General features: G+C 36.4%; 3 protein-coding genes across 4 annotated transcripts; all 3 read right to left on the reverse strand.

Annotated features, from left to right (window-relative positions):
• Positions 1–210: 210 nt before the first annotated feature.
• mxh (myxovirus (influenza virus) resistance H) lies at positions 211–11,024 on the reverse strand. Of its 2 annotated transcripts, XM_051883348.1 has the most exons (14): positions 10,937–11,024; positions 8,321–8,372; positions 8,037–8,233; positions 7,804–7,941; positions 7,516–7,670; positions 6,687–6,825; positions 6,351–6,549; positions 6,180–6,258; positions 5,987–6,109; positions 5,770–5,902; positions 2,279–2,437; positions 2,109–2,185; positions 1,763–2,020; positions 211–1,659 (listed from the first exon to the last, which is right to left on the reverse strand). In XM_051883348.1, the coding sequence occupies exons 2-14, from the start codon at positions 8,368–8,370 to the stop codon at positions 1,435–1,437; spliced, it is 1,932 nt and encodes a 643-aa protein (XP_051739308.1). In that variant the 5' UTR covers positions 8,371–8,372; positions 10,937–11,024; the 3' UTR covers positions 211–1,434. The 2 variants fall into 2 exon arrangements, with proteins under 2 accessions (XP_051739308.1, XP_051739307.1); XM_051883347.1 differs by lacking the exon at positions 10,937–11,024 and having other exon boundaries at positions 8,321–10,476.
• Positions 10,701–14,532, reverse strand: zgc:113426 (uncharacterized protein LOC562128 homolog). The gene is made up of 4 exons (XM_051883352.1): positions 14,355–14,532; positions 13,956–14,049; positions 11,852–11,945; positions 10,701–11,682 (listed from the first exon to the last, which is right to left on the reverse strand). The coding sequence occupies exons 1-4, from the start codon at positions 14,374–14,376 to the stop codon at positions 10,975–10,977; spliced, it is 918 nt and encodes a 305-aa protein (XP_051739312.1). The 5' UTR covers positions 14,377–14,532; the 3' UTR covers positions 10,701–10,974.
• A 2,973-nt stretch (positions 14,533–17,505) lies between these two features.
• On the reverse strand, positions 17,506–19,400 carry zgc:171459 (uncharacterized protein LOC562056 homolog). The gene is made up of 4 exons (XM_051884108.1): positions 19,030–19,400; positions 18,857–18,950; positions 18,680–18,767; positions 17,506–18,601 (listed from the first exon to the last, which is right to left on the reverse strand). The coding sequence occupies exons 1-4, from the start codon at positions 19,067–19,069 to the stop codon at positions 17,909–17,911; spliced, it is 915 nt and encodes a 304-aa protein (XP_051740068.1). The 5' UTR covers positions 19,070–19,400; the 3' UTR covers positions 17,506–17,908.
• Positions 19,401–19,995: the final 595 nt, after the last annotated feature.

Raw genomic sequence — 19,995 nt, forward strand, 5'->3', positions numbered from 1 at the left:
TAATAATATTTCACAATATTATTGTTTTTTCTGTATTTATTATGAAATAAATGCAGCCTTAATGAGCATAAGAGACTTCGTTCAAAAACATTAAAAATAGTAATGGTTCCAAACTTTTGACTGGTAGTGTATATTACTTTTTATTATAAGAAAATGATGTTTATTTAGATATGCTTACAGAAATGAAAATGTAAGTATACGTAAAGAGGAAAAATTATATACAGGTTTGTACATTTGTCACGGTGGTTGCGGTAAATGACAGACAATCACTAACCAAGACAGTGAACAGACAAGGAGTGACTGAAAAGGAAGAACTTATATAGGAACACAAACAAGGTAACATGTAACACAGCTGAACAGAATGAAGTCATAATAAAGTGATCATAGTAACCGAGGAGTGGCAGGAATTACAAACAAACGAAGGCATGTGACATGTGAAAAGGTCCAAAACAACACTGGACCTCAATGACTTTCATTTTATGGTCAAAACACACTGAAGCATTTTTTGAATGTTTGAGGTAGACATTTCTGGAAAAGACAGATAGGATTTCAAAGGGTTGAAATCCTATCTGTCATACTGTATTTATAATGCATCACACACAGTAAGAATGAAAATGAAAATGAAAATAAAAATAAAATACTGAAATGTCAGACAGGTGGGTCAGTCAAACTGAATGTCCATGATAAAAAAGGAAGAACTTATATAGGAACACAAACAAGGTAACAAGTAACACAGCTGAACAGAATGAACTAATAATAAAATGATCATAGTAACCGAGGAGTGGCGGGAATTACAAACAAAGGAAGGCATGTGACGTGAAAACAAACTGAATGTCCATGATAACAAACTGAACAGAACACACTGTGACACATTTCAGGAAAAAAAGCATTGTAACAAACTTTTTTATTGAACACAAGCTAACACAATAAAAGGTTATAAGTACATTGTAATAAGCTGACATTGTTTTACTTTGAATCATTTCTGCAGTGGCTAAAAGTGAACTACAGTATCACTCAATCCTTGTCATTTATACAGACAATCACTTTATACTCTTATAATCTTGATGAGGGTTTATTACTTAAGCTAATATCTATTATTAAATTGAACCAAGTGCTATTGATAAAGCCACACAAACTACACTGGAATTTTCCTTTCCAATATGCTTTCACTTTTCCTTCATCTACGCTTTCACTTTTCCTTCATCTATGCTTTCACTATATATTTGTAGCATGTACTATTCTAAACGATGTCTGAAACTTTGTATTACTTGCACTACTTATGTTTATTGCCTCTTTAAGATGAAACGCTAGCTGCATTCCTCAATTTTAAGATGCTTTGGATTAAAGTGTCTGCTAAATGAATAAATGTGAATGTAAAAAAAAAAGTCTGGTCCATTGTGACTGGATAGGTCTTTACCAGAGCCAACTTCTGTCTCAGAGGTATATACTGATGCGTTCTTGTGCCAGACGCAGCCGCTCCATGCGTTGGTGTAAGTCTGCTCTCTTCCGTCCAGCCTCTGTGTCCTCCACGAGCAGCTTCACAACATCCGCTCCATCCCGCAGGTCCATAGCGTGAGCCCGCAGCATCACGGCAGCTTCCTTCAGTATGAACAGCAGGATCACCATGGGAATGTAGTCGGCCAGACGCTGATACACAATCTGTTTGATTGACAGAACATGTGGGAGTTTTTTTTCAGTGCAATCAAAACCAAATATTAAAGAACAAAAGCAGCTAATACTGAAATCAAAAACTGATTTACACCTCGTAGTAGATGATCAGTTTCTCAGGTGTCAGACTCCTGGTGTCAAAAACAGCACAGTTGTTGGGTGAGGTTGCGTTCTCTCCCGTATCCAAACTAATGGACTCGTACTCCTGTCTCTTTTCCACAAACTTGAAGTCTACAATTTTCTGGGTAAAAATGGGATCCTGCGTGTACACAAGCTTCTCCATGTTAATGTACTCATAGATCCTCTTCTCCACCTTGCCTTCTTGCTTTGAGTGAATGTCATCAATATGGGTCTAAGGGAACATCAGAAATGTTATGTTTGAGACTTTTATTGTCTTTTAAGATGATTTAATGTGATCAACGAGTGTCATTTTAACACACCAGTATTATGTGTCTCAGATGAGGGTAGTTTGGGAAACACAACTCACACATGGCCCTAAACTCCTTCTGCACAATACCTAAGGTTATATTAAATGAGAACTGTTATTATAAATCATTTCAAATATAAGCCACATATAATGTAACTAATGCCAGACAATTCAGGGAGCTACCTCGGATGAGCTTCAAAGTATCCAACGCTGGTCGTTTAAGGTTTCCAACATGTTTCTTTACCATTGATTCATACACACAGTAGTCACTGAAGGTCACCAGTTCTCTCCCACGATGAGCCTCGTCATATTTTTCTGTCATCTCTTTTACAGACTCTCTGACTAAAAAACAAAACAAAAAACTTACAATAGTCAACAAAAATTATAAGATTACAGGTCAATGGTGAAACTTAAAAAAAAAAAAAAGTGGAGTTAATTCCTCCTGGAGTAAATTTGATTGGCTAAGCGGCATCACTGGGTCTTTTCACTGTATCACTCTGCTTTTTGGTGTTTGTGAGTTCCAGGCTGATTGTCATCAGTCTGTTGATTAGTGGCAGGGATTTCCAGTGACTCTTTCTACAATTACATCATTACTCCAGTAGGTGGCGACAAGAGTAAATTAGTAAATTGTTGAATTTGGAACTGCATATTAGCACACTACTCTTTATGGTAAAAATAGTAAGAATAGTATGTTAGTATGCGGTTAAGAAGTCAGCAAATAAACTCACCCAATCTATTCAAATTCATTACGGAACGTACACCGCTAGTGTGTGTTGCAAGGAGATGCAGCGGTATTCAGATTTTATGTAGTTTATAACCGTAGAAATATATACACAGATGCCTCATTAGCAGCTGTTTCTATGGGGTGCTATTACGTAAGCCGCCTGGAAGCCATACTGGAACGGTCAAAGCAGGTCCGTTGAACGTTCGCGTCTGCAACTGTAGTTAACGTTATATGCATGTGTCTGCAATAAACCTCAGCAGATGATTTTCATAGGATTTAGATTATCATTAACATAATACAAGATAAAGACATTAGCTAACACAACATTAAAAAGTTACCATAAATTAAAAAACTGTAATACAGAGTTAATAGCCTACATATAAAAACACAAACCAACACATTCTCACCTGTGAAAGTTTATCCCATTTCTTCCGGAATTTAAATCTCGCCGGTTTTTACAACCAGAGGCTGCGCAATGTTGTAACATCTTGGAAAACTCATTTGCTCCGTCCGAAATCGAATACTTCCCTACTGTATAGTATGTGAAAAACAGTATGCGAACAGAGTAGTATGTCCGAATTCATAGTATTCAAAAAACAGTAGGCGAAAAGTCCCCGGATGACCTGCTACTTCTGGCGAGATTCTGAAGTGCGCATTCAATGTGGAGGCCACGGGAGAGGATTTATGAATGGAGGTGAAGCGACGCAACTGACGCTGGTAGGTCATGTGATAATGACAACATGGCGAATATAGTATGTCCGAATTACATTCATACTATACACACATTCATACTATATAGGACAGGGGTCGGCAATTAAGTTTGGCATCGGGCCAAAAAAAAATTCGCCACTAGATAGTCAAAGGAGACTTGAATAAGCCCATTAATAAGCATGTTTAAGTTCAAGGAAACTCGTCTTCCCTCAGCTGCAGCTGTCAGTCATTTTCTGTTCAGCACTAAAACAGCGCGTCGTGTTTGGTAACGACAGTCAGCACAGTAAATTTCTCCAATATGATATAAAGAGCTGTGGATTTGCATAAAATGACTTTATCTTGCTGGAGTTTATTGCTGTTTCTGAGCGATGTCATCATACTGGCTACAGGGTGTCTGTTAGATCGCACAACACGGACTATGAATTGGCGTCACACGCACAATAACTGGAATTTAAAAGTGAGAAGAATTATATGATCAATAAACTGTTAGATGTAGATATACACACAGGGATTCTCTTTGTGCCGTGATTTTTTCAATGCGCAGAGCAACTGCGCGCTGTGACTCCATATTGCTTTAAGCACATCATTCTGCACCCGGGATGCGCATAAGCGGTTTGTGCTGCTGTTTTGAAGCGTTTCATATTATCATGGTTTTGCATACGGAAAGATTATTAGTAGCTTATTTTGTTCTGTCGTATCTATCATATCTTGTTGCCCCGTTAAAAAGCTGCACAATACATTTAAAATAAACGTCTTTTAATCTTAGATTATTACAAATACATGTAATTCTTTACACTTACATATAAATCTAATATAAATAGTTTTTTCATTTCATAAGAATACAAATAGTAATTTTTAACTTTTTATTAACATATTTAGATTTTATAAATTACTGTGGAAGATTTTTTCAAGAATTAGGCTAGCACGTTTTGCTGCTGAAGTCACCTTTATTTATTTATTTTTTAGTCAGCTTATGATCATATATTTCTATTAGTTATTTTTCTCTATAATGAAGTAGTGTGTTTAGTGCATTCTGGATTGTTTAACAAATCAAAGAGTGACCATTAGTTCCACAAATACAGATGTATAGATACAGGCCCCCACTAATTATTCTAGAAATACATTAATTCAACAAAGGTAACCTCTTTTGCTACATATTTTAATGGTTTAAATGTATACTCTACATGTTTGACCACTTAGGAACTATCATTTAGCCTACTATATGTTGTGTACGTGACTAATGTGCCCTACCATCACCTATAAATAAATTACTATTAGAGCACAAAATTGTTTACAAGAGAACACATTTCTTCATTGATCTAGTCACTTAATTTTGCTCTCAGAATGCACCAGATTTATGCATTTAAATTTAAAATGTACAAAATTTTCTTCAGAGAGGGACCGACGTCCACCCACCACAGTCTCACAAAATCCTGTGGGAAACGTTGAAATGTGTATCATTTTAATTTGCTTGTTACATAATGGAGCCTAACTTATTGTAATAATTATTTGACCTAGCCTACTTTTACACTCAGAATTATTCCTTGGCATCCTCACGTACTAAACTTCATTTTTTAAAATTGTTTGCATACTGGAGGCACGCTATTACATCGTGTGCAGAGTGATGTTAACATTTAAGCTCTGGTGAGAGAAAATGGCGGGCTCAGCAAAAGTGCGCATCGAGGGCGCATATCGGCCACTCGCAAGCACCCTTCTGAAGCCTGAAATTGACAAATGGGACACCATACGGTCTCGTGGCCTTAATGGACACGCGCACGTGGCAGCCATTGTAAGTCCACAAGACCGAAAGTGCATAGAAGTGTGCCATTTGGGACAGGGCCTAAGTTGTTAGGGGCCGTTCACATGTCGCGTCTAAAAACACGCGCCTCTTTCTCTTCCTTTCCAAAGCGCTTGAGCTCCTGTGGTGTCTGTCGTTGCTATGCAGGAGCATAGGAGACTTCACATCACGAACACAGAGAAGCCCATTGAAGTTGAGAAGTTGTAGTACTGTATTGATTACAATGTTGCAAATAAATCCTATTGGATTTTGCAAGCAAGGTCATGTCTCAAATTGTCTTTATATGTGTAGGGGGCTTGAAAATATTTTAAATAAAAAAGTTTGGGAACCACTGCTCTATATAATGTAACAGCAGCACTCTTGTTCAAGCTTAATTATACAGGTTTGAAAAAACAGAAGAAAAACTGTTTCTCAATAATGTTATGTGACCATATTACATACATGATGCTTTGGAGTTACTCAGATGACATTCCCATTGCTTGAACACTGGTCGAAGGAGCGAGTAGAGGTTCCCATTGTCTGATTCTCCTGTTCTACACAACTCACTTATCTGGTCACTGAACTCCAAGATTTTCTACACATACAGAGAAACACAGAAGTTCATTTCAGTCAGGATTCCACAGATATTGGACAATATAAGAAATGATGCTTACTGTACCTTGCTGAGATAAGGCCCCATGCGCTCCGGTTCTAAAGGAGGACCGTCATCATAACTCTTGAGCTCAAATCTCACTTCAGACAAGTGGATGTGAATTTGATCTCTGAGAGATGGAAGTGAAGCCTGTAGAATAAGGAAGAACTCATAAGTTTAGTGTTCAGAGTAAGTTTCAGAATGCCATGTTTAGACTTGCCTTGATATGTTCAACCAGCTCTTTAGTGAGTCTGGTGGCCAGGCAGGATGTTGTGGCCCTCTGCTCTTCAAGAAGATAACTGGTGGCAACAGAAACACTCGTAAATGGCTTTAAACATTACACAAAATAACAGATAACTGAATATCTACCAGGTTAAATGCAACGTAATACCCGAAGTGTGTGTGATTGGCGAAGAACTCTTTTTCCTGTCTTGTGGCTTCAGCCAGAGAAACGTTTTCATTTATGTCACTCTGGCCTCTACATCGGACAATGGTGTAGCCCTTTTTGAGAGGAACCACTTTACCCTGCAATACTTGTAAGACGTCAGCCTCTGCTCCTTTATCTATCAGGTCTGGCTTTGTCAATATTGCTGAAGCAATAAAAAGTGTTTGAACAGACATGAATGAAATGGCCCTGCTGTGATATTATATGTGATATCAGCAATAATTAATAATAATAGCAATAATATGCATACTCAAATGTGAAAATTTAAATTAAAAGTTATACCTAAAGTCCTTGAGCCATCAGGATCGACACCCTGAGCCATTCTAAGTGCTTCCGTGGTTGCAACGTCCACATTGCAGGGAACAACAACCAAATTAATGGTTTCCTTTTTTGCAATGAATTTCAGTATCAGGCGTCGAATCTGCAATTAATCAAAGGCTAATTTATAAGATAATGAAGACCTGAAACATCATCATGTTGCAGGTTTTATTCAGCAAGTGGTGTCAAGTTATCAAATTTATTCTTTTTATTCCATTTTATTATTTTTTTTAAAAAATTGAATTATATTAAATTGTATATTTTTAATTAGAAAAAAATAATTAAAAAAATATTTTCCTTTCTATAGTAAGAAACTGAATGCATAAAAATATGGGGTATTCATAATTAAATATTTTAATCAATTCACAGCTTTAGAAAAATACATCTTGCTATTTTTGACATTCAAATAATGATTAAAAAGATTACAAAATTGTGTCTGTAATTACTTCTGGTTCATGGCATTGGAAATGAAAGGTCATTGCATTGTGGGATAGAGTATTCCATATAGTAGGTCTGTTGTCATTGCACATTTTGTTAATTACATTCTAATTACTATTTCTGCAGTGTATGGTTTTTGTACTAAACATATAAGTATATCATATTTGACAAAGTTATTCTCTGGTAGCACTTTATTTTACAGTCCTGTACTGCATGTACATACTATGTATTTATATAGTAATAACAGGGTAATAAATAGGTAATAACCCTGAACCTAACCTTAACCCATGTAATTACCTTAAATTAACCAGTCCTTCTTATGTAAGTGCACATACTGTAAAATTAAGTGCATCACCTGGTCTCCAATGTCTTCCGGTTGCCCTTTCACAGGTACTCTTGTTATACCAGGTAGATCGATCAGTGTGAGGTCGCAAACATCAGGTGATGTGATCTCTAAACTGATGAGATCGTCACAGATTCCCACTCCATCTCCAGCAAGCATATTTTGTGCTGTAAAAGACAAATACTACATACTTGCTCAACATTCATTCATCATGTTGGTAATATTTTAAGTAATGATAAACTGCTGTCGTTATTTATTATAATGATTATTTATGATATTTAGCTTGATATATAGCCTCACCCCTTCTGACGTAACTTTCAACTTGTGCGGGATCATGAAAAGTCTCTCGCACATCGTTGTAAGAGATTATGGCAGTCCAACCGCTCCCACTATTTAGCTTCCTGAGTTTCAGCTCCAGTGGACAGCGGGTGACAATACCTGAATGGACCATATCAGAATATATAGATGCCTCCTAAAGTAAGCAGAAGAATGTAAATAAGATATATGTAGTGTATTATATGTGTACAACATACCACTCCCACGAGGCAGAGCGACTCCTGACAGAGCCTCTAGAACAGAGCTTTTCCCTGAGCTCTGGTCTCCCACCACCGCAATGGACGGCAGTGCAAGTTCCCTCTCAATGCCGATCCGCCTCATGAAGTCAATCATCTCAATGTAGGGCCGAACCTGTGCATCCCACTGCTGCAGAAATATTCCACTGTTCTCGGGACTTAAAACACACATTTGACAGTTACACCGAATTTGTATAAAAGTTAAAGCTAAAGTTGAACTTGGTCAAAATCAAGGTTTTCCTTACCCATTTTCATCTGAAGAATCAAAATCCAATATTTCTGGTGAGCTGTCCATGACTGAAATGATATAAATCTCACTGATTGATCATAAATTTAAAAAGTGCTTTCTTTCAGCTGCAAATGTGTTTAGATTTATTTAAAATATTTCAGGAATCAAGTAAAGTTTGGTCAGAAATGAAGTCCTGGCAAATCAGAGTCAAATGCATACTATGAACCTTATATAGGTTTAATATTGCCTGTGGTTTCTGGGGGGGCGGGGGGACAATAATAGTCAACCATATGCAGAATTTAGTTTCACAAAAAGGCTATGGTCAGCACTTAAACTGACCTTGAGTTTGGGAAAAATAAGGGAAGAACAGAATGCAAATATACTGCGATTTGGGCCATTGTTTTATGGGAACTAGTTGATTTGTATGGACATTGTATTAGTGTGTGTTTCATGTGCTTCTGTTAAAGTCTATTTTTAATAGTTTAACAGACTCAGATTTCACAATGAGTAAATTATTTAAAGACAGTCATTGTGCTGCATAAGCTATGATATTGTTGACGAGACTTGAATGAGGAAGCAGGTACAACAAAAGCTGCATTGCGAAATCTTATTTGTTTAATGCAAACCTGCCGTGCAGTTTCGGTAAACTATTTGAATACGGTTTTAAAAAAAAATGCTATCCCTCAAATGGTATCCCTCGGTTTGCAGCATACGTTATTAAATTTATCATGTATTGTATTGTAAAAATACTGTAGATCTGCAACCTCAGCATACTATTTCAACAAACTACCATCTTCTCCACAGCTTGACTGCCTGTGACTTTTAACTTGAGCACTGCATTTTTAGAACGCTGTGTCAGTGGTCAAATACGTGACGTGTCAATCTAGCGGCAAAATTCTGCGGGCAAGAATGGTCCATTGTCAATAGTGTAGCGACGTATGAAGCACGCCTAACACAAATGTCACTTTCAAACCAAGCAGCTTTCTGATAGTCAACACAGCAAATCCCTGTGAACCCGTTGCGAAATCTGCAATAGGAAAATTGTTCACCCTCACGTGAAATTCCAGTTCGCACGGATACCTATTAAAATGCTGGATTTTCCCAGTGAAAATATGCTGAAGATCTATAAATGTGACAGCATCTTTAATCTAAGGGCGTTTACACAACACCGTTTTCAACTAAAAACGAGAAACTTTTTATGTGTTTTGGCCGTTTATTTAAACAACAATGGCGTTTTGGGGGCCTGAAAACGCAAAACTTTGAAATCAGGTTTCAAAGGGCAAGTTTTTGAAAACGATACGGGTATTGTCTCTGTGTAAACTACAAAAATACGAATTTGTGAAAATGGTGACATCATGCGTATTACGTGTTCAGTCTATCGGTGCGTAGTAGGGCTGCACGATTTATCGCACGATACGAAAAAAACTGAACTTAAACGCGATTATCGCTTAATGGAATCGCAAAGGCTGCGATTATTTCTTTATGCGCAGCTTGTCTATGAAATATGGCTACAAATGCTAATCCATCTGAAAGCACTGCGAGTTTGAGTCGCTTATAATGTACATTTAAAAAAGCAACATGCGTCAAACATCTTTCCAGACATGAGAAGCATTTATTAACATCTTGTCCAACAAAAGACAACATTTAATAACATGTTTTTACTCCAAACTCACTTCATAAGGACAGTTGAACATCCTTCTGTGAGATAATGTGGCTTCTTACACAGAATAAGGCAGTCGTTTTTATTAGTCATGTTTAATCAATCAAAACGTTTCAGTCTTCTGTTTATTCAGCTACAGCGATATGACGCGTTTTATCTACTTCTGCGGCAGGGCTTATCTGGAGTTTCTGTGCAAGAGCCCCCTTTGGCTTTCAGATGGAGAAGCATTTACTACCGATCACAGAGCCGTACAGCTCTGACAAGCTGCGCAGCCTTTGCCAAATCGTGTACGGTTTAATCGCGATAAATTATGCAGCCTTAGCACGAAGTGTTTCTAGTGACATCGCCAACTACTGGCCTGGCAGCAGAATACAGCATTTTTAGTCGTTTTCACAGATCCAAGTGAGCTTATTCCGCCATATTGCACGTTGCACTTTCTCCTATACATAGTAATATCTAAGTGCACTGTCTTTGTGTATCTAAAGTCTTTTGGCATTATGCATCACTACACTACTGACAACAGACCTTTTTTCCCCCAGCGAAATTTTGCTCATGTGACTGCACCTTTATGGTGAATGGTGTAATTTTCAGTCACAATTTCTTTGCAGTTTTAAAACAAAAGCAACTCTCTATGAAGAAAAGAATAGAAAAACATATTCTACTTAATACTGGTCCTCCATAAAAAAGAAATAACCATGAGTCTAGATTTTGTAAGGCACTAAATAAATATGAAAGATTTAGCACAAAAACAGAAACAATAACTTTAATCTCAATGCATCCAAGAACGTGAAATAGGGGGAATAAACTTAACATTAATTAACCATTATGCATTGTACTGAACTACAATGAATGAACTAGGACTATAAAGCTTTGAACACAGCTGGGAACACATTTCCTCTAAATGTGTCTTAAGTAAAAGGTGCAACTTAACCTTGAAACACTTTACCTTAAGTACTATAGTATTTTAAATACCTTCAGAATGAGCAACATTTCAGCATACCAGAATGATTTCAAAATCTCTCGATTAGCTTTTCGAACAAAAATATTAATCTTTTTCTGTCCTCGGCATATGGCGAGTCTGGTTCAGCGTGTCCTGTGCCATTTGTCTCAAGAGCCATGGCGGTGAAAGTCTCTCTGTCTCTTTCAAGGGCCGCTCTGTCCCGCTCCAGTCTCGCTCTGTCCTGTTCCAGAGACGCTCTTTCCCGGTCAATTGCAGCTCGGTCCTTTTCCAACTGCGCTCTGTCTCTCTCCAACGCCGTTTTCTCTCTTTCGGCGACGGCCTTCTCGCGCTCCAACAGCACTCGCTCTCGGTCTAGGTCTGCGTGCTCCTTCTCCAGCAGCTGTCGTTCTCTTCTGAGTTTGGCTCTTTCGAAGTGTAGCTCATCTTGAGTCTCTGTGGGGCTTTTTTCCATCGGTCTCCCTTTCACACTCTCTGCTGTATCTGATGAGGGTCCATCATCAGCTACCGTCGCTTGAGTATTGACCTCGATGACTGATTGTGTTAATAGTTCTAAAATATCACTCCCCATTTCTACCTGATACATCTTCTTGCAGGGCTGGGCTGCACATTCGGTCTCATCGGCCAGGTTGGTCAGCAAGGTCGGTTTGGGAGGGTCGACGTCAGTGGGATCGCCATCTACGGCCTTTTCCATGAGTCTAAACCACCGCCAGGATTCAGGTTTAACCGTTTCGACATCCTTCGCAAGAGCTTTTAAAACCTAGGCAAAAAGTGTAGAGAAAATTACATTAGGATTATTGCATGCATACGTATTTCATTTATAACTAGATTTTTAGATTTTCTGAAGAAAATAAGTATGAGTGGTGTGCAGATATACAATTAAATAATTTTAATTAAGAATAAAGACAGACCCTATGCATCCATCTTACCTTGTATTTGCATTTTAAATTCTCCCACTTTCGTTTTGCTCTTTGAGAAGTAATATTTCCATCCAGGTTTGATTTAGTCTCTTGAATGAACAGCCTAAAAACAGAAAACTCTCTCAATTTCTCTTTTGCTACTGCATATAGATTAAGACTGGGGTTTTCTACATAAAAGTTTTGGGTGACACCTATGTCTGTGAAAAATTTGAGCTATTTTATTTTTTTACACAAAGTATTTTTAGGGCTGTCAAAGTTAAAGGGTTAGTTCACCCAAAAATGAAAATTCTGTCATTTATTATTCACCCTCATGCCGTTCCACACCCGTAAGACCTTCGTTAATCTTCGGAACACAAATTAAGATATTTTTCATAAAATCCGATGGCTCCATTGGCAGCAAGATAATTAACACTTTCAATGCCCAGAAAGGTACTAAAGACATATTTAAAACAGTTCATGTGACTACAGTGGTTCAACCTTAATGTTATGCAGCGACGAGAATACTTTTTGTGCGCCAAAAAAACAAAATAACGACTTTATTCACCAATATCTAGTGATGGGCGATTTCAAAACACTGCTTCATGAAGCTTCAAAGCTTTATGAATGCCAAAGTCACGAATGCCAAAGTCACGTGATTTCAGTAAACGAGGCTTTGTTACATCATAAGTGTTTCGAAACGTTTTGAAATTTCAATGGTTCACCACTGGGGGGCGTGACTTTGGCAGTTTGATACACGCTCCGAACCAATGATTCAAAACAAAAGATTTGTAAAACTTCGAAGCTTCGTAAAGCAGTGTTTTGAAATCACCCATCACTAGATATTGTTGAATAAAGTCGTTATTTTGTTTTTTTGGCACACAAAAAGTATTCTCGACGCTTCATAACATTAAGGTTGAACCACTGTAGTCACATGAACTGATTTAAATATAACTTTAGTACCTTTGTGGGCATCTGAAAGTGTTAATTGTCTTGCTGTCAATGGAGGCCCCACTGAGCCATCAGATTTCATCAAAAATATCTTAATTTGTGTTCTGAAGATGAACGAAGGTCTTACAGGTGTGGAACGACATGAGGTTGAGTAATTAATGACAGAATTTTCATTTTTGGGTGAACTAACCCTTTAATGTGTTTACTTAAGATATTAAATGTTTAACACAATTTTTATATTATTATATTTATACATTTATTTTTATTTTTTTAATATTAATACATATTTTAATATTTAAATAATTTCTAAAAATAAATCAATAATGGAAATCATGAATTCCTTCTACCATTATTTGTGCTGTTTATTCCTAATGCGTTTCTCCTTGCCATTATCTGGCTCGTTGGGTGCTGTTGGTCAATACAAACTATATTTATTGTGAAAATTGCTAAAATTATGTAATATATTTAATTGAAGAAAATGTAATTGTTATTTAACTAATCTAAAATGAGTAGCAACAAGTATACTATCAACTTAATATAACTAAATAGTAACAAAATGTTAAATAAATGTAAATTTATACATAATACAGCCAATAACTTATAAAACATTATCTATATATTTTATTGTTAATATTACACAGTATAAATGGGATATTAAATATGAAGTATGTGTCTTCATGTATTAGAATGGAGGTTACCATAAATGGGGGTCAATGGCATCAAAAATTAGAAAACCCCTTGATTAAAGGGGATAGTTCACCCCAAAATGAAAATTTTGTCATCATTTAGTCCCCATCAAATTGTTCCAAACCTGTATAAATGTTTTTGTTCTGCTGAACACAAAAGAAGATATTTGGAAGAATGTCAGTAACAAGCAGATCTCGCCCCCCATCGACAGCCACAGTAGGAAAAAAAATACTATGGTAGTCAATGGGGGGCGAGATCTGCTTGATTACAAACATTCTTCCAAATATCTTCCTTTGTGTACAGCAGAACAAAGAAATTTATACAGGTTTGGAACAACTTGAGGGTGAGTAAATCATGACAGAATTTTCATTTTTGGGTGAACTATCCCTTTAAGAGATGTTCCTTATTGTAAAACAATAGCAACAACAAATAAGCATAGAAAATAAGGATGCAAACAACATGTACTGCAGATGCAAAATGAACCACAATGAATACTTACTCCCAGCCATTTCTGCATGTGTTTCTCCAGCCTGAGAATAAATAGCCATGGGCCATGCGCCACCTGATCAGTGTCTCTGTGTCCTTGTGAGACCCTGAAACAGAACCGCAGTGCAAACAAATACAGTGAATATATTCATTCACTTTAGGTCTGAACATGTGATTTTATGCAGAACAAGCAGCCCAGTCAAACCACATTATAAACAATGACAACTGTCAGTCTGAAATAATAGTAATTAATACTTATTTATTAAGCTAATGCAACTGCACATATCAAGTACATTAAACTGGTTTTAAATCCACGCAGAATTACATAAGAACTAATAAAAGAGAGTTACAGAAATGTGCGAAAGTTTTGCATGCATGCAGACACAGTGCAGGTTTACAGAATGACACTCACACTGTTGAGATGGTTGCGCCATTTCTTAAAATGAGAGAGGTGGCCAAACTCCTCTTATGAGATATATAGTAATATCATGAATATTTTTGGTTTCTTTCACTTCTTCATCAACCGCTTATGTGTCTGTTGCGGACAGCACTTCTTCACAGCTTTTCCCTTTTCTAACAGACAACCGAATGATGTCGGTTTATTGCCCTCTAGCTGTCAGGAGCAAAACAGCGCTATGGCAACAGAAAGCGCATCTTATGAATTCTTTTTCATCTTCAGTTATAGATAGTAAATCTACAAGTTTGTAAAAAAAAAAAATGATGAATCGTGAAATGAACAACATTATTATATTTAACTAATACTATTAAAAGCATTTTCGTTAAAGAAAATAAAACTGAGATAAAATACAACATAAATATTTTAAGTATAAATATTATTAAAAACGTAAACTAAAGGAATTATTATTATAATAATTATTAGAAATGTTTTCCTGGCAAGAAACTTAAAAAACGTTTAAGCTGAGGCACGAAAATCACTGGAAATAAAATATATAAAAGTTCATTCAAAAGATTATTCAATTAAACTGTATTTTTGAAATATCATAAAATGTTGTAATTAATGCTGTCAAACGATTAATCATGATTAATCACATCCAAAATAAATGTTGTGTTTACATATGTGTGTGTACTGTGTATATTTATTAGGTATATATAAATACACACAAATACATGTATTTCTTTAAGAAATATTTACATGTACAAATGCATATTTATATATTTACATTTATATATAATTTATATTATATATAAATATAATATATTTTGTTAAATATATACATGCATGTGAGTGTATTTATATATACATAATAAATATACACACACACATATATGTGACCCTGGACCACAAAACCAGTCATAAGGGTCAATTTTTTGAAATTGAGATTTATACATCATCTGAAAGAGGGTGTTAGGATAGGACAATATTTGGCCAATATACAACTATTTGAATATTTGGAATCTGAGGGTGCAAAAAAATGTAAATATTGAGAAAATTGCCTTTAAATTTGTCCAAATGAAGACCTTAGCAATGCATATCCACTCACAAAAATACATTTTTGATATATTTACAGTAGGAAAATTTACAAAATATCTTCATGGAACATGATCTTTATTTAATATCCTAACAATTTTTGGCATAAAAGAAAAATCGATAATTTTGACCCATACAATGTATTGCTGGCTATTGCTACAAATATACCCGTGCAACTTATGACTGGTTTTGTGGTCCAGGGTCACATATTATGTAAACACAAACTTTTATTTTGGATGCGATTAATCGCGATTAATCGTTTGACAGCACTAGTTGTAATACTTGAAAATTTATAAAGTGAGAAAAAAAGATTATTAAAAACTATAAACACGAACGCTAATCAACAGTCAGCGCTGGGTAGTAACTGATTACATGTAATCTGGATTACTAATCTGATTCCAAAAATTAAGTACTTGTAATTAGATTATATTACATTTTAAAATACTCGTTATCAGGCTAGAGTTTTTTATTGATTATTACATGTGATTCTCACAATGCAATTATTTATTCATAAATCATTGATTCACTTTACTACTTTTTTATCTTCCTTTCTAAAAAAAAGCCTTATATACGTTCAGAAGGTCGTCCACACAACACATTCATTACTATTTGCATTATCACTCAGTGAGTCATTTAACTGTATATTACGGTCTCTGGAAGGCTTCACAAATTCACATCATTTCATATTTACATGCAATGCAAGGATTCCCCAACTTTTTTGTCAGCTGAACCTCTTTGACTTAATATATTAATGATTTAATTACTTAATAGCTTCCATCATGAACCCCAACCCTGACGTAATGTGATATTTAAACAAATCAATGTGACAAACAAGTTAGGTCAAAAGTAATCTAAAAGTAATCCAAAAATCGTGCGCACCATTTTGTAAATCGAGGGAACGAAATAGTAAATCGTGCGCATGTTTTAGTAAATCGTGCACACAATTTAGTAAATCGTGCGCACAATTTAGTAAATCGAGGGAACGAAATAGTAAATCGTGTGCACGTTTTAGTAAATCGAGGGAACGAAATAGTAAATCGTGCGCACGATTTAGTAAATCAAGGGAACGAATTAGTAATCGTGCGCACGATTTAGTAAATCGAGGGAACGAATTAGTAAATCGTGCGCACCATTTTGTAAATCGAGGGAACGAATTAGTAAATCGTGCGCACATTTTAGTAAATCGAGGGAACAAAATAGTAAATCGTGCGCACGATTTAGTAAATCGAGGGAACGAAATAGTAAATCGTGCGCACCATTTTGTAAATCGAGGGAACGAATTAGTAAATCGTGCGCACATTTTAGTAAATCGAGGGAACAAAATAGTAAATCGTGCACACGATTTAGTAAATCAAGGGAACGAAATAGTAAATCATGCGCACGTTTTAGTAAATTGAGGGAACAAATTAGTAATCGTGCGCGCGATTTAGTAAATCGAGGGAACGAATTAGTAAATCGTGCACACGATTTAGTAAATCGAGGGAACGAAATAGTAAATCGTGCGCACGTTTTAGTAAATCGAGGGAACGAAATAGTAAAGCGTGCGCACGATTTAGTAAATCGAGGGAACGAAATAGTAAATCGTGCGCACATTTTAGTAAATCGAGGGAACAAAATAGTAAATTGTGTGCACGATTTAGTAAATCGAGGGAACGAAATAGTAAATCGTGCGCACGTTTTAGTAAATAGAGGGAACAAATTAGTAATCGTGCGCGCGATTTAGTAAATCGAGGGAACAAAATAAATCGATTAAATAGTAAATCGATTTAATTTTTTTTTCTTGCATGTCATGTGCGGGACTCCGTAGGAATCAGTAACTGACTACAATTTGTAAGTAATATACCCACTGTCAACAAGTTTTTCTGAGAGAATTTAGAGTTGATATACAGTTGGGTCCAAAACTTATAATGCTTTTATTTTGAATTATTGTCATGAAAAAAAAAAATACAAATCATTTTATCTGCATTATACACATTTATTATAATAATATACATTTTTTATTTCTTATTTTATTTCATGTTTTTTAACAATTTGAGTAAAAACATCTGAATGAAAACACAGTGGACCGTGTATCTTGGGTTTTGATATTTATTGTATGGCACAAACGGTATACTTTACTAACAGACACTGTTATATTACATTACATAAGAAATAAAGCATCACATTCTGTGTTTCTTAGTCAACATTCACAAGTAAATAAACAAATCTCAAAAACATCTTAGTTCAGGGGCCCTTGTGCACCCTTCCAATGTATGTGGTAAGTGAAATCCATTCTATGAGTCAAGACTGTGACAAATGTGATTGATTTAGAAGTGAAAAGTACAAAAAAAAAGTTTTATAGACAAAAATGAAATGTTTAAATGTCTCTTTAGACTGCAAAGACATCAACTCAAGGAGCGTTCAGATATCCCATAAGCTCACAGAACTCGTTGCAGTATCCATTTTTCCCTGAGGTTTGCCTCATTCTCAGAGTTGCTTCAAATTTTTTCCATCACCCTTTCAAGTAAGAATATTAATTTTTCTCTGTTCTTTTCATGAGGACAGTCCAGTCCATTGCATCCTGAACTGCTTTTCACATGATTTGTGAAATCTGCCGACCTTTTGTCTTTTTCAAAGGCCGCTCTGTCCCTGGCCAAAGCGTCTCTGTCTTTCTGCAGTCTGGCTCTGTCCTGTTCCAATGACGCTTTGTCTCTGTTAACCGCAGCTTTGTCCTTCTCTACCTGGGCTCTGTCCCGCTGAAGAGCTGCTCTTTCCCGATCCGCAAGGGCCCTTTCCCGCTCTAAAAGGGCTTTTTCTCTGTCCAGGCCTCCAAGTTCTTTTTCTAGAAGCTGTCTTTCTCTTTGAAGTTTGGTTCTCATGATATCCAATGAATGGCCCTCTGCTGTCTGTTTGCCTTTTTGTATTCCCCGCTTAACCAAATGCGATTTGGAGGCTGGTGGCGCATTCACCGAAGTTCCTTCCTCTTCCAGAAATTCTAATATTTCTCCTCCAACTTTGATCTGGCGTAACCTCTTACTCGGATGAGGTGCATTATCATTGTCAGCTTCTGAGGTGATCACTTGCTGGCTGACCTTTTCATCAAACTCTTCAGCCAGAGCATCGTCCATGAGATTGAACCATTTCCAGCAGGTGGGGTTCTTCTCCACGCCGGTGGGAGGATATTTTGCATCCTTGTAATGAATTGGTAAATTTACTAAACTGTTGAATATTTTTGGCATTTGAAAAACACAATTGGCAGTGAGACCAACCTTATATCTTGCCTTCAGGTTTTCCCACTTTTTGGCAATCTGCTCAGTTGTCATCTTTTCCTCAAGCCCCATTTCTCTGAGTATTGCACTGGGAAAAAAAAATAAACAAAATAATAACTTTTAATCTGAATACAGGCTGTGAGAGATCAGCGCAAATTCTAAGGTTACAAATCGCACCTCCAGGCTGTTTTTGACGAATTTTTCCTCCCGTCAAAAAGCGCTGAGTTGCTCGACCGCAGCTGTATCAGTTTTGTGATATCCTCAGTAGACACTAGTGCACATAAAACAGCCAGTTAGTTAGCTTTATGCTCATATTACTAATTAGTTTCGCGCAAAAACGAACGACTTACTTTTATAGATGAGTTTAGAGGTGGTCGACGCTGAATCCATATTTTATATCACTTAGTAAAACAGATTTCTAGGGCCCTTAATAGTGCACGTTGGCAGTGTGCTTCTGTTAACATTCCCTCCCAGGGAAAATGGCGCCGTACGAGCACATCCTGGATAGGCTGCCTATTAAGTGCCCTTATTGTGAAGGAGTGAATATGCGTCCTTGGAGAGCTTATAAAAAAATTACTTCTCGAAATGCAAAATCTAGTTTGACCTAAACAGAATTACTACGTGTGATTAAAACATTAAACTCAAACGCACTAACGAGCTCTTTCCATGGCTAACGTTACTGACTAGGCTAGAAAAGACCAAAGAAAGGAAATTAACATTAAACGGGGCGTGGTTTATTGGACCGGAGGTTGTCTCTAATATGTTTAAATAATAATTTTTAGCTATTCTCTGTGTATTTTCGATTAAAAGAATATTAAAGTCTTTTAGTGTCGTTATTTAGGTTTAAATTGTTGTCATAAGGGATCATACAGTATTTACAAACAACTGTGCTTGGTCTATCCCCGAACAGCGCTGAGAAAAATAACAGGCACCACGAGACAATACAATCATGTGTCAGCTGTTACTTTTCTCAGCGATGATCAGAATTGATCAATCAAATCGTTTGTTAATAATAGATGAGGATTTTTAAAAAAATCATTTAAAAACGAGATTGTGGGTCAGTTTTGCATGCTAAGTGTTAACAAATTAATATATTTAACCAAATATACTTTTTAGTGAACAAATGTATCCAGTAATAACGTCCTGAGATCTGAATACAGTCGTGGAGGTTGCGGTTCTCAGCCATGCGCCACCTGGAGGAAGACAACTTTTGTCCCACAGAAAACATAACCAAGCTACATTTTCCACTCAGTGGTGAAGGTGAGAAATGAGAAGTCCCAATATAAGCTGATGAACGTTGTTTAGGAAATGAAAAA

Source organism: Ctenopharyngodon idella, chromosome 24 (genome assembly GCF_019924925.1).
Source record: "Ctenopharyngodon idella isolate HZGC_01 chromosome 24, HZGC01, whole genome shotgun sequence".
In the NCBI taxonomy this organism is placed as follows: Eukaryota; Metazoa; Chordata; class Actinopteri; order Cypriniformes; family Xenocyprididae; genus Ctenopharyngodon; species Ctenopharyngodon idella.

Excerpts from the sequence above, each read along its gene's own strand:
- zgc:171459 (XM_051884108.1), bottom strand. The coding sequence starts at position 19,069 with ATGGATTCAGCGTCGACCACCTCTAAACTCATCTATAAAA. Across the intron at positions 18,768-18,856 it reads TCGTCAAAAACAGCCTGGAG|TGCAATACTCAGAGAAATGG; the intron begins GTGCGATTTGTA and ends TTTTTTTCCCAG. Across the intron at positions 18,602-18,679 it reads ACCTGAAGGCAAGATATAAG|GATGCAAAATATCCTCCCAC; the intron begins GTTGGTCTCACT and ends ATTCATTACAAG.
- zgc:113426 (XM_051883352.1), bottom strand. The coding sequence starts at position 14,376 with ATGGCGCAACCATCTCAACAGT. Across the intron at positions 11,946-13,955 it reads ACATGCAGAAATGGCTGGGA|GCTGTTCATTCAAGAGACTA; the intron begins GTAAGTATTCAT and ends TTCTGTTTTTAG. Across the intron at positions 11,683-11,851 it reads ATTTAAAATGCAAATACAAG|GTTTTAAAAGCTCTTGCGAA; the intron begins GTAAGATGGATG and ends CTTTTTGCCTAG.
- mxh (XM_051883348.1), bottom strand. The coding sequence starts at position 8,370 with ATGGACAGCTCACCAGAAATATTGGATTTTGATTCTTCAGATGAAAAT. Across the intron at positions 7,942-8,036 it reads CGCTCTGCCTCGTGGGAGTG|GTATTGTCACCCGCTGTCCA; the intron begins GTATGTTGTACA and ends TGGTCCATTCAG. Across the intron at positions 1,660-1,762 it reads AACTGATCATCTACTACGAG|ATTGTGTATCAGCGTCTGGC; the intron begins GTGTAAATCAGT and ends TCAATCAAACAG.